We start from the raw sequence: 12,467 nt of genomic DNA on the forward strand, positions 1-12,467 counted from the left end.
GGGTATTGGAGACTGTCTCAAGGGAGTTTAGGGTTTGTTGGAAGTTCTCACACCATGCGGCCATTATATGTTATTAGGAGTATCATGGGGAATAATTTAAAGGTCTTACAGGACCATTTGAGTGTTAAGAAGGGTCTTTTATAATAAAATGGGGTCTGAGGTGAGTCGGAGGGTCACTATTATAATCATAAGCTATCTGGGTACTCCTGTTGTGACAGGATGATCCCACATCCTAGTTTTCCTGGGATGGTCCCACTGTCCACCTGAGTGTCCCAGCATTCCATCTGGCTAGAGCTCCCTTTCACTCTCAAAATGTCCCCCATGTGGCTACTACAGCATTTTAAATGGCAGATGTGGCTCCCATGGCCACGGAGGCAGAGGTCAGGCCCCATGCCGTCCGCCAGGTCATGAGGAAGCAGGCCTGTGGGCTTGTCTCAGTGGAGAGATTCAGCTGCCAGCTTCCATGCTGGCCCCCATGCACATCCACCTTCTCCTGGCCCCCCAAAACCCCAACGCGCACATAGGGAGTTTCGAGGCTGCTTGGGCACGAAGCAAGATCATTTTAGAGTGAAAATTGAACAAAGACCCCCTCCAGTGAGAGATGAGATGGAGCCCTGGCCAGGGGGGTCTGAGAATTCCATCCTGGAGTTCAGGCTCCTGTGCAGAGCCAGGACTTGGGGAAAGAGTGGCCCTCGGTGCTCTTTCAGCTGATCCATCCTCAACAGTTATGGGCAGAGCCTGGGAGAGGTGACAGGGTCAGCTTGTGAGAGTGGATCAGGTTATTTCTCCCCAGGGGGCATACACACACACACACACACACACACACACCACACACACACACACACACACACACACACCTCATACCCTGTGTCCCAGTCAGCCCCATTCTGTCCCTGTCTTACCTGAAGTGATGAGAGGTGGGGCATCCCCTGGATGGTGGCTAGGGAAAGAAAAATGGTGAGATCTCCGTTCGCCCCCGTTTATCCTCTCCCTCAAGGCTAGAGGATTCTCAGCTTGCCCCGACGTAGCTTCCTATCTATTTTCCCACAGAGTTCTACCATCCCAGGGACCAAAGCATTTCGTGATTGGAGGCCCTCTGAGGATTCATGGCTCTGAAGAATAAACCTGGAAAATCTCAGTAGCAGGAATTCTCCAGGGCAAGACCCAGAGACCTGGCCTTTTTTTTTTTTTGCGAGATTTAGCTCTTTACCCCTGAAAGGTGTCTGTCCACTATGAGGCAGGCACACTGCCTGGAACCCATCTTACCGGGGCTTCCGGCTGAACTTGCATTTGCATTTCCCACCTGTTAGGAGAGAGGGCGATGTCAGGGGAGGACACCCACCGCCCTGCGCTGCCCGCTCCCCCGCCAGCTCCTCACTCACTCATGAGGACGATGATGCCGATGGCGCACAGAACCGCTGCGACGATGAGCCCGCCGACACGGAGGCTGAACCAGTCTAGGAGAAACCCAGAGGGGGCCCTGGGTGCCAGCCCGTGCCCGCCTCATCCAAGCCCCCAACCGCCTGACGATATGCGTTAGGCACCCCTGATGTGGGATGCAGCAGTGGAGAGAACAGACGGCCCTCCAGCCCCCGCTCTCACTTTCCAGTCTCTACACAGCAAGCGACAGAGATCTAACGTGGGGTTAGGTAGAGAGAAGCGGTCTGAAGACAAATAAGCAGGGCCGGGGGACGGAGGGTCAGAAGACAGCTCTTTTAGGGACAGTGGCCAGGGAGGACCCTGCTGAAGGGGCATATTTGAGCAGAGGCCTGAGGAGGGGAGGGAGGGAGCATGGGGCTACGTGGAAGAAAACATGGGGGTGGTTCCAAGGACCAGGCGGGCATGTCTTGTTCCCTTAATCCACTGTGTTTACTGTTCAATGCCCCAATCCTCGCCCCCGGGTCACCCCCATCAGACCCTCACCCAACCCTGTGTGGGACCGTTGGCACGAAATCGGTCTGAGGGGTGAGTGGGGCTGCAAAGGGAGGGGCACAGGCTCTCACCATAGTAGAAAGGACTGTTTTTATCTGCAAGGAAAGAAAAATAGGACATGAATCCAGGATAAGAGTGGGGATGCAGGGGTCCTGGGGGAGACTTTGGGGGCGGGACTGGTGGAAGAGTCGGTCTGACTCACCTTCCGGGTCGTTGGCATCCAAGGCAGGCAGTCCTGGCGGGGAGAAGCAGGGTAGGAGAGAGATGGGGGTGCTGGCCTTGGCAAAGCTGGGGACAGGGCCGTTGGAGCTCCAGGCCTCAGCGTAGGGTCCCCTGATGGACAGTTCCCCACCTCCCACGGGCACAGGGGTCCAACCCCAAACTAGCTCCTCTGCACGTTCCACCTCGGAAATGAGGGTTTCCCCCGACTCAGCCCCACACCTGAAATAGGTTTTCACCTGGGTGGCTTTGGGCCACCTAGCCAGCCTTTGGCCTGATGTTTCCAGACACCTGGCTAATCCGCACCCCCTGCAGAAACGAGCGATGGTCTTGTCAAGATGACAGGTGGCTTCAGCTCCCAGGCATTCTCAGCCCTCATCTCCTGGTTCTGCCACGCCCACATCCCACCCATCCCTCACCATTCCCCTTAAAGTGACTTACTAATTATAAACTTAGTACGCTTTATTTAAAAATGCAACTTTACATCACTACCCTGAATGGAATGGCAGTCTTGCCCAATCTAATGGATAAAAACAGATACAATGAAAGCAAAGGACTAGGATTGAATTCTGGCTAGAAGCAGTGGGCTGCCTTAGCTCTGGGCCTAAGCTCTGTTCTTTCTTTGTTAAAGGGAGGTTCACATTTTTAAATTATATTTAAAGCACAAACACATGGTGCTTACTCTGTCCCAGGCACTCTTCTAAGTGCTTTGCAAATAGTAACTCGTTTAATCCTCACAGTGACTCTATAAGTAGGTGCTACTATTGTCCAGATGGGGAAACTGAGGCACAAGGGGCTTTGGTAACTTGCCACATAACCTCGAAACTTTTACCTCTCGTAATCAAGTGTTAAGAAGTGTTAAAGACACAGTAGCCCAGGGCTGAGACTTCTTGATATCATCAAGGAGACATCAAGACCATGCATGACGAGCTGTGTGAACCTCTGCTGTAAAAGGTCCTCCTTTATGTGTTCCTTGAAATCACCAGTGTGGCACTTCCCACCTTCCAGGAGATGCTGTCCTGAGACTCACCACCCCACAGGGGAGGCAGAAAGCATGAGAGAGCCACACGCAAGCGTGGTCAGCATGCAGCTGAGGGGGTCAGGGGAAAGGCAGTCCAGGAACGGGCACTCACCTGCCAAGAGGACGAGCAGGCTCAGGGCCACCTCTTGCATGTCGGAGAGCTGGCCTGGAGGGATCTAGGGGGAAGGTCCAGCTTTAGCAGGGCCACCGGGATGCCTCTGGTTCCCAATCCCCTGCTACTGTGCTCCTTATCCAGGGTACACAGCTCACCCCAGGGCAGAAAGCCTGGCCTTGAAACTCACTGGGCTGAGAGATAAGGAAGAAGGAGCCGGAAAGTGCAGTGGGGGCTGGGTGAGAACGCAGACCTGAAGGGGGAGCAGCAATAATAACTCGCTGGACGTGGACTTGAGGCTTTAAGTGAATTGCCCTGGCAACCAAATGAGGAAGGTGCCGCCCGCTGTTATTCCCATCTTACAGATGCGGAAACTGAGGCTCCAGAGGTAAAAGTGGGTGCTCAAGGTCACCTTGCCAGGAAGCGGGATTTAAACCAGACCTGGCTCTGCGGAGGCTGTTCCTAACTCAGGACTCTCTCAGGGCCTTGGGGTGTTGTGGGAAATGGGGTGTTGGGAGCCAGGTGGCAGGAGGCCCGGTTCCTGGGAGTGTCTCCCATAGACAGCTCGGAGCCTGCCCGCCCTGCCCAGACTTCGCAGAACTTGGGCTGGGCCAGGGCTGGGGACTGAGCTGGCTCCTCTTGTTGCTCTGGGCAGGATGTGGGGAGGAGAGAACTCAGAGAGGATGGGGGGAGGGGGGAGGGGGGAGGGAGAGGGCAGCCCCAGCCTCATCTTCTGCCCCACACTCCTCTCACCCCACCGTCCTGCTTCTGCCCCACCCCAGTTCTTGGTCCTGCCTCTACCCCTACCAAGCTCCTCTGGCAGCAAACACTTCCTCTTTCCCCAGGTAGGCCTGCCCAGCACGAAGAACACTCTGACGCCCCCTTCCTGGCCCAGTATCAGTCCCCCTGTGCGTCCCCCTGTCCCCTCCCCCGCCCCTGCCCCACTGCCACAGCATACATTGTCCCAATCTTGATAGCAAGAGCTCACACTTAGATCCACCTTGTGCTGGGCACCGCCAAATGACCTTGCTGGGTTTTCTCTCATGTAATCCCCCAAGAATCCCGGAGGCCATTGGTTATAGGCCCTGTTTCACAGACAGCAAAACACACACCCTCCCTAAGCCTGGTAAAAAGCCCATTGACATTCCCTGCTCTGTCTCCTGCCCACAGCTGGAGAGCACATCCCGTCTCTCTCTCTCTCTGGCCTCCATGTAACCCCCTCCCTGAATTTCTTTCCTGGGAACCTTCTTAACTTCCCAGTTCATCCCATATACCAGACTCACGGTTTTAATTTGAGCATTCATTTCTTTGAGCATTCAGGCAGGAAAAGGGCCTGTAGCTTTGGGGAACATTACTAAGGCGTTTAAGACCGCCCCCCAAATTTGGGGTGGTGCGGGGAGAGTTGGAGTGTGTATGTGGGCAGGACAGCCTAGTGGTTCCCGGCACAGGTCTGTAGAAGGACCACCTGTAGTCTAAAGCGAACACGTGAGCCTTTGTCACCCCACGATCACACTAATACTAGTAATAAGAGCAGGTGCTGATTGAATGTTTACCCCACACCAGGCTCTGTTCTCAGCTCTTTGCGCTTGTTCTCGCATATAATCTTCGCAGCTTGATGAAGTTGGCACTATGATTAGCCCACGTCGCTGTCGCAACCCTGTCACCCCTGCGAATTCAGCTTAATGCTCTGTACTGTCACCCGGGACTCAGAGTCTCAGCGCTTCAGCCTCTTTCCATGGGAGCCTCCAAGCCTCCCTGGCCGGTGAGGGCTCCGTACACCCCCATACACCCCCTCCCCAGGCATCTCCCAGCACCCCCAGCACAAGGGGCACTGATGGGTGGTCTCAGCCGTACCCCAGCCCCTGCACGACATTTCCACCCTACTGTCCCATGGTGTGGGCTGCTGGGAGCTGGCGTCCGGGCATCTGCCCCCTCCTGCCCTGTTCAGGCTGTTATTGGAAGAGGCCCCCGGGCAGCTCCAGAACTGACTGCCGTCGGTGTGAAGCCTTGGAGAGAAAGCCTGCAGACGGAGGCTGCGCCCACCCTTCTCTGCTCCGTCCTGGCCCCAGAGATCCCAGTGCTGGTGTGAGGACTTTACGCCGTCCACCCCCTACTATCGCTCTATTTCTCCATGATGGTGGCCAGGCCCTTCAGGCCTGAGCAAAATGACTCCCTCGTGTCCCTGAAGTCTCCGCGCTACCTCCCCATTTTAGAGCTTCCCCAGGAAGCCACCAGCGCCCTCCCCAAGAGGCCTCCAGGACCCACATATTCCCAATGAACGGACGCCCTGAGTCTACCTAGTCATCCACCCGATCCAGATACTTCTGTTCTACTCAGAAACCCCCCCGATCCACCCAGACCCCCCAGTCCAACAGACACCCCAATCCCATCTGTGGGCCTTACCTTCACCCCAGCTGGCTCACCCAGCCTCCTGTGCGGAGAATGATGGGGAGGGGGGGCTTTCTCTAATCTGCTCCCCCAGCAAAGCACCTTGAAGGGGGAAGGTTCTAGGGGTCTTTAGCAGAGAGCAGTGGAGGGAGGGGCAGAGCCAAGAAGGGGTTGGAAGGAGGGGGGCCCCAGCCCCTCACCTGCGTGCTCCACAGGCCGCGCGGAGGTTCAGGTTCCGGGAGAGAGCCGGGCTGCTTAGCCTGAGTCCTGCCTTTATCCGCAGCCTCCACGCCCTAAGCAAACCTGGGCAGGTAGAGAACTAGTCTGACTCCCTAAAGCTCAGGGGCTCTCTCACCTCACACCTGCTCTTAAAGAGACAGTTCCAACCCCCAACCACTAGTGGCAGGGAGCTCCCTGGGGTCTCTAGGGTCACAGCAGCCTTAGGCGAGGCAGAAGGAGAATGCGATGAGGGCTGGAACTCTGCCCCGCACATCCAGGGAGGTGGCTTTCTCCAGTCTCCTGCCCCTCAGAAAAGGACCTGGAAGGAGGAGGGGTTCAGGTCTTTAACGGCAGAGCTTCTGCCTGGCGGGGCGGTGGGGGGAAGGCCAGGCTTTGGTTGTAATAACCTAATCTCTTTTACTTAGATTGTGTGTTGTCCTTGGAGGGGGGATGGGTGGCCATTGCGGGAGATCTAAAGTCCTCCTCCGGGCCACTTGTTGCTGTTGACACAGTTTGAGGGTCAGCAGAAGATGCTGATAGGACCAAGGTCATGAGGTGGGGACGGGATGCACGGGGGGGAGGGGGGTAAGTGGGGATTGAGCTGTTGGGCCGTAGACCATGACCTCTCCCCCATCGTGCCCATCATGGCCTAGGGAGACTGGGACCTGGTTCCCAGCACCAGGCAGACCTTCCCAGCCTGGGTTCTTCCCAAGGGTGCTGGGAGCCAGATGTCTCCACAGTAGGTGTTGAGACGGGGGCTGTCTCTCACCCCGGATAAGGCCATTGCACTGTGCAAGGCTCCCTTCCCCTCCCTCCTCCCTCTCCTGCCCCTCCTCCTCATGGCATTCCTTCCAGCTGGGGTCTGTGCAGGCCCCCACTTGTTCCCCGTTGGGGTGCCCCCTCCCCCCAATTCCGCCTTTTTAGACAGAGGGACTTTTGTCTGGGGGCTGGATGGAGAACAAGGCGCCTTTGAGTGTCTGGCGGAGGATTGGGGTCACGGGGAGGGGCAGGGCCTTCCTAGGGTGGATCTGCACTGGCCACCAGCTGGACTCCAGGCGACCCCCAACACCATCGCGGGGGTGGGAGGGGGCGCAGGAGCCAGGCTGGGGAGAGGGTACCATGGGGAGTGTGGAGGGCAGGACAGGGAGAGGGGCTTTTGAGGTCAAGGCTCTGCTGGGGGCAGGGAGAAAGGACCCCCCCCCCCGCCCCCGCGACTTCTCAGCAGGGAGGGGGAAGGGTGGGGCAAGGAACGCCCGCCCAGCTACACGCTTTCTTTATGTGGGTCCCTTCGGCAATTTCTCAATCCCAGGCCCTCGACTAAGACAGGGTCTCCCTACAACTCCCACCAAGGAGGGGCCAGTCCCTGCCAAGAGTGGGGCTCAGTCAGGGTGGGGCTCAGTCGAAGCAGGAGGTTCAGAGGGAGATAGAAACAGAGAAGGGGAGGCCTGGTAGGGGAGGATCCCAGTCCAGCTGAGGGGGTCTTTGTGTCCGGTCAGATAACATCTCTTGCCCAAACATTTCAAGATTGCGATGTTCCTTTTAAGACCCTTCTGGTGGTCTTGGGGATGGGGTGGTGTCTCCCTCTGCTGGGAAGTCCAGGAACTGCATGCGTCCGAGACAGAAGGGGCGAGTGCTGGGTGGCTAGGAGGGATGCTTCCATCCTTCACCTGTGCCGGAGTCTGCACACTCAGATGCCAATGGGGCCAGGAAAGAATCATGAATGAGTGAAGCAGGACAGGCATGAGACTATAAGGTACGGTGGCAGCTGGGCAAACAGAACTATTGTCCTGTCTAAAGGGCAGCCACCGGGACTTCCCTGGTGGCGCAGTGGTTAAGAATCTGCCTGCCAATGCAGGGGACACGGGTTCGAGCCCTGGTCCAGGAAGATCTCACATGTCGCCGAGCAACTAAGCCCGTGCGCCACAACTACTGAGCCTCAGCTCTAGAGCCCGTGAGCCGCAACTACTGAGCCCGCATGCCACAACTACTGAAGCCCATGCACCTAGAGCCCGTGCTCTGCAACAAGAGAAGCCACCACAATGAGAAGCCCACACACCGCAATGAAGAGTACCCCCACTCGCCGCAACTAGAGAAAGCCCGCGCGCAGCAATGAAGACCCAATGCAGCCAAAAATAAAAATAAAATAAAATAAAATGTTTAAATGAATAAAGGGCAGCCACCAGAAACACTGGCTCAAGCTCATGTGGACAGATACAGGAGTACCTCCCAGACATCTTGCTATGGGAAAAAAAGCAAGATGTAGAGACACATGCTACCATTTGTAAGGGGAAAAATAATGTATATTCATATACTTATAAATGAATGAAGTATCTTTGGAGATTGGCACACATGGCTGCTTCTGAAAAGGAAGACCGAGAGGCTGGGAGATGGCTGGGAAGGGAGACTCACTTAAGCTCATGCACCCTCTTCTGAATTTTAAATCCTGCAAATGTACTACTTTGAAAAAAAGTTTAATTAAAAGAATTTCAAGGATAACCTCTACACAGTTCTAGCCAATTGCTTCTATACTTTCAAAAGATGTCAGGAACCTGAACCTTTATGTAGAGTTCCCAATATTAAAAGTTGGCTCAGGGAATACCCTGGCGGTCCAGTGGTTAGGACTCGGCACTTTTACTGCTGTGGCCGAGGTTCAATACCTGGTTGGGAACTAAGATCCCATAAGCCATGTGGTGCAGCCAAAAAACAAAAAAAGGCTCAGATTTTAAAAAAATTATGCAGGTCAGACAAAACAAATCTAAGGGCTGGTTTCAGCCTGGGGGGACCACCAATTAGAGCCTTCTGCAAACCTCATTCCCTGAAGTTTTAATCACATGGTCTTGCATTTGGATGTTTATAAGCCTATACCTAACCCAGGGTGGAACAGAATGTGCCCCATCCAAGCGGATGTTGGGCAGGGGCTGGGACTTAGGGCAGGACTTGAGCCTCCCGTGTGGATGGGTACAGGTGTGAACACTGAGACCCTGGGGAAGGTCTGCAGGGAGTGGCGTGCATGCAGCCGCTTGCATCCTATTGGGGGTTGACTCTCTTTTGGGATGAGTCTTCTAGGCCTGCTTGACTTCAGTCATATTCAACATGTGTCCAGTTATTTATATATGTATATGTGTTGTGTGTTTATGTTTATATACAAATATATGTGTTTATATATATTATCATATTATATAGATAATAAAGCCATTTGGAATATTTCTCCTTCATTTTGCTTTTGAGATCATTTGGGGTTTTTTGTCTGTTTTTTGTTTTTGGGGTTTTTTTAATTAATTAACTTATTTATTTATTTATGGCTGCGTTGAGTCTTTGTTGCTGCACGCAGGCTTTCTCTAGTTGCAGCGAGCGGGGGCTACTCTTCGTTGCGGTGCACGGGCTTCTCATTGTGGTGGCTTCTCTTGTTGCGGAGCACGGGCTCTAGGCGCGCAGGCTTCAGTAGTTGTGGCTCACGGGCTCAGTAGTTGTGGCTTGCGGACTCTAGAACACAGCCTCAGTAGTTGTGGCGCATGGGCTTAGCTGCTCCGCAGCGTGTGGGATCTTCCCGGACCAGGGCTCGAACCCGTGTTCCCTGCATTGGCAGGCGGATTCTTAATCACTGCGCCACCAGGGAAGCCCGAAATCATTTGCTGAAGCAGAGATTAGCTGTGATTTCTCAGTATCCTGGGAATTCTTGCGAAATGAGCAAAACCAAACCTACAGACAGTTTCTGAACATCACAAAGTTTTCAGGAATGCCGAATTCAAGTACAAAATCAAGGCTGTGGGGTGTTTTGTAGTCATCAATTCAAAGTTTTAGTAATTGGGGTTTTGCCATTTGCTTTTGCTAGTCAGGGCTCAGTCATTTTATTGCTCTTCTCTTGAGGCTGTATTTCTTCAGGATCCTGGCAAATTCATAGGCCCTAAATGGGCCAGCCTGGGCTGTGGGAGCTGGAAGCACCCCGACCCATGAGAGGGGTCCTGGTGGGGCTGGGGCCTCACCTTCCCAGGTAGAGGCTGAGAGGCTGGGCTGGGGGGCTGGGAGGCTGGGAAGGCGTGATCACAGTGACGCTCCAAGCTCCTACTTCCTGGGCAAGACGGGGACAGAGATACCCCTGGGCAGACAAATGAGGCCTCCTGCGGCTCTGTGGGGCTGCTCCCTGTGGCCTCAGAATTCAGCACCTGTGGGAAAAAAGAGGGAGCTGGCAGGTCCTGTCTTGACACTTTGGGGGTGTGGCTGTGGGCATGTTGCTGTCTGCCTGGCTTCCGGGCGCCACATGAGGTGCCAGACAAGGCGACTTAAGGTTAACAGGCCCCTTGAGATCTGCACTCTGTGCTGCTCAATGTCATCACCCGCCAAGAGAAGTTGGAAAGGTTGATTTTTACGATGAAATCTCCTGATTTTTAAATGTTGGTAACTGACTTTTAATTTCCCTAACACTTTGTGTACCAAATGAAATGTGTCCAAGGTCGGATCTGGCCCTATGGCCACCTGTGTGAGTCTCTATCTTAGGGACTAGGCAAGCTCGGGGTGGGGCGGGGGGGGAGGTTCAGGTACCACCATCCCCCCGCCCCCCCGCGCTACCCCTCTTGCCCTCCAGGCATGTTTCTGCCTCAGGGCCTTTGCAACAGCTGTTCCCTCTGTCTGGGATTCTTCTCCCACATGTCAGTACATAATGTCTTATTCCCTTACCTTCTTCAAGTCCTGGCTGAAGACGTGGCCTTCCCTGATCACCCTATTTAAAATCACATCCTCCCTCTCCCTTTCTATTCCCTTCTGACTTATCTATCTTCAAAGCATATTCCAGGAAACTCCTCTTTGCTTCTTTGATTATCCGCCTCCCCTGCTGGCATGTCAGGTCCTCCCCCAAATTTTCATCTGAATTATATATAGAACAACGCCTGGCAGTAATGGTGCTCCTGAAGTATTTCTTAAATAATAAGAGAAAGGAGCTCTTATGCTCCCCCTCACCATCACAGAGGCCTTGCCGGAGTGAGGCGGGGGTGGTGAGGGCAGTGCTGCTAATGCGGGCAGGTGGGCAAGGGGGACCACATTTGCTGACAGTCCTGGACCAGTTTCCTCATCACTGGGGATGGGGGCTTGGGCTAATGGCTAGGAGTCCTGAGTGTGAGTTGGAATTATAGGGAAGCAGGAGAGGGGATTGGGGGTTTGAGAGGGGAGCCCTGCAGCCTCCTCCCAGCCTGTCTCAGTCCCTGAGACAAGGATCTCAAACTGGCGGCCCCCGGGCCAACCCAACAATGGTACATGTTTGCTTGAGTTCAAAGAGTGTTGCAAAAATTCACTGTTGCCAACATTTAAACTCGGGATATTTCAACATAACAAGCTGCATGTTCAGCTTCTCGTGGAAGATCTGGCCTAACTGGGCCACATTCCCCTTTGGCATTAGTTGTTGGAGGGGCAGGTCTGTCTCCCCGGGGTGACCCAGGCCCCATCTTGCCCTGACAGGAAGCTTCAAGGGAGGGAGGGAAGCAGAGGGAGACCCACAGTTGCTCTGGTCCCAGGCCTGCTCCTGTCACCTCCCATCTGAGACCCACCCTCTGCCTATGTGGCCACCATTTCAGCACAGACCCTGGACACACGCATCCTGGGGGACTCATCCCTGGGGGATGTATCATGGCGCGGTTCAGGCAGGAAAAATCCCCAGGACTGTCATCCCGAGTCTGCCTGAGGTCAGGGGAAAAGGCATGATTACAGAAAAACCTGGTGATATTTTGAGACTCCCTCCCGAAAAGTCTTTGGCAACTAGCATCAGAAAAGACCAAGCCTTGTAAAATGCCTGCACACAGAAGGGGCAGGAGAACACTTCTGAGATGCAAGAACTCAGAAAAAATTATGAACATAGGTAGAGACATAGAGAGGTAAAGCAAATGAGGCAAACTATTAAGAATTGGTGAACCTCCGTGAAGCGTATTTGGGTTCACTGTACTGTATATGTAACTTTTCTGTAGTTAAAAAAAAATCAAAATAAAAGTTGGGGAGAATCAATAAAATTTTTTTAATTAACATTTACACAAAAATAATAAAACACAAGATCAAAAAACAACGGAGGAAAAATAAATTCAGAATTGGGTAACCTAAATGTTAAATCAACAGAATTTAATTGAACTTTGGATATCATGTATTTATGTACATACTATACAATAAATAAATATTATTTATCAGTAAATATATATATACATTTTTTCCCTTTTAGATAAAAGCCTGTGTTCTTCCCCCCCACACACAATGTCTTCCTTTTCCTTCTCTCGGATCAGTCCCTGACCCCCTGGTGCCCACTCTGCCCCTCCCGCTAGCCGTGGGTGCCTTACCCACTCCTGGCTGCCCGGCCCTGGCCTGGTAGGGGGGCCCTGAGGCTCTGAGGCTGATGCTAGGGCTGGCAGGCTCCTGCTTGGCTGCAGAGGCAGGGAGATGAGTCTGCAGTTCTAAGAGCTTGGCTGGCAGCCGCTGCCATGCAGAGGTACTGACCAGGCAGCCCTCTGGCAGCCAGGGCCCCTGACATCTCAGTCTTCCCATCTCCCTTCCCCCTGCACCTTGGCATCCAAGAAGGCAGTGCTGAGAGCCAACTGCACACCC

The 12,467-nt window shown here is 53.8% G+C and overlaps 1 protein-coding gene across 1 annotated transcript; it reads right to left on the reverse strand.

The window, feature by feature from the left end:
- Positions 1-540: 540 nt before the first annotated feature.
- FXYD3 (FXYD domain containing ion transport regulator 3) lies at positions 541-5,960 on the reverse strand. The gene is made up of 8 exons (XM_059904678.1): positions 5,873-5,960; positions 3,285-3,348; positions 2,135-2,167; positions 2,004-2,027; positions 1,383-1,457; positions 1,267-1,303; positions 903-940; positions 541-738 (listed from the first exon to the last, which is right to left on the reverse strand). The coding sequence occupies exons 2-8, from the start codon at positions 3,322-3,324 to the stop codon at positions 719-721; spliced, it is 267 nt and encodes an 88-aa protein (XP_059760661.1). The 5' UTR covers positions 3,325-3,348; positions 5,873-5,960; the 3' UTR covers positions 541-718.
- Positions 5,961-12,467: the final 6,507 nt, after the last annotated feature.

This window comes from Balaenoptera ricei, chromosome 19 (genome assembly GCF_028023285.1).
Source record: "Balaenoptera ricei isolate mBalRic1 chromosome 19, mBalRic1.hap2, whole genome shotgun sequence".
Lineage (NCBI taxonomy): Eukaryota > Metazoa > Chordata > Mammalia > Artiodactyla > Balaenopteridae > Balaenoptera > Balaenoptera ricei.

Excerpts from the sequence above, each read along its gene's own strand:
- FXYD3 (XM_059904678.1), bottom strand. The coding sequence starts at position 3,324 with ATGCAAGAGGTGGCCCTGAGCCTGCTCGTCCTCTTGGCAG. Across the intron at positions 1,458-2,003 it reads AAACAGTCCTTTCTACTATG|ACTGGTTCAGCCTCCGTGTC; the intron begins GTGAGAGCCTGT and ends GGTTTCTCCTAG. Across the intron at positions 941-1,266 it reads AAGTTCAGCCGGAAGCCCCG|CCACCATCCAGGGGATGCCC; the intron begins GTAAGATGGGTT and ends TTCTTTCCCTAG.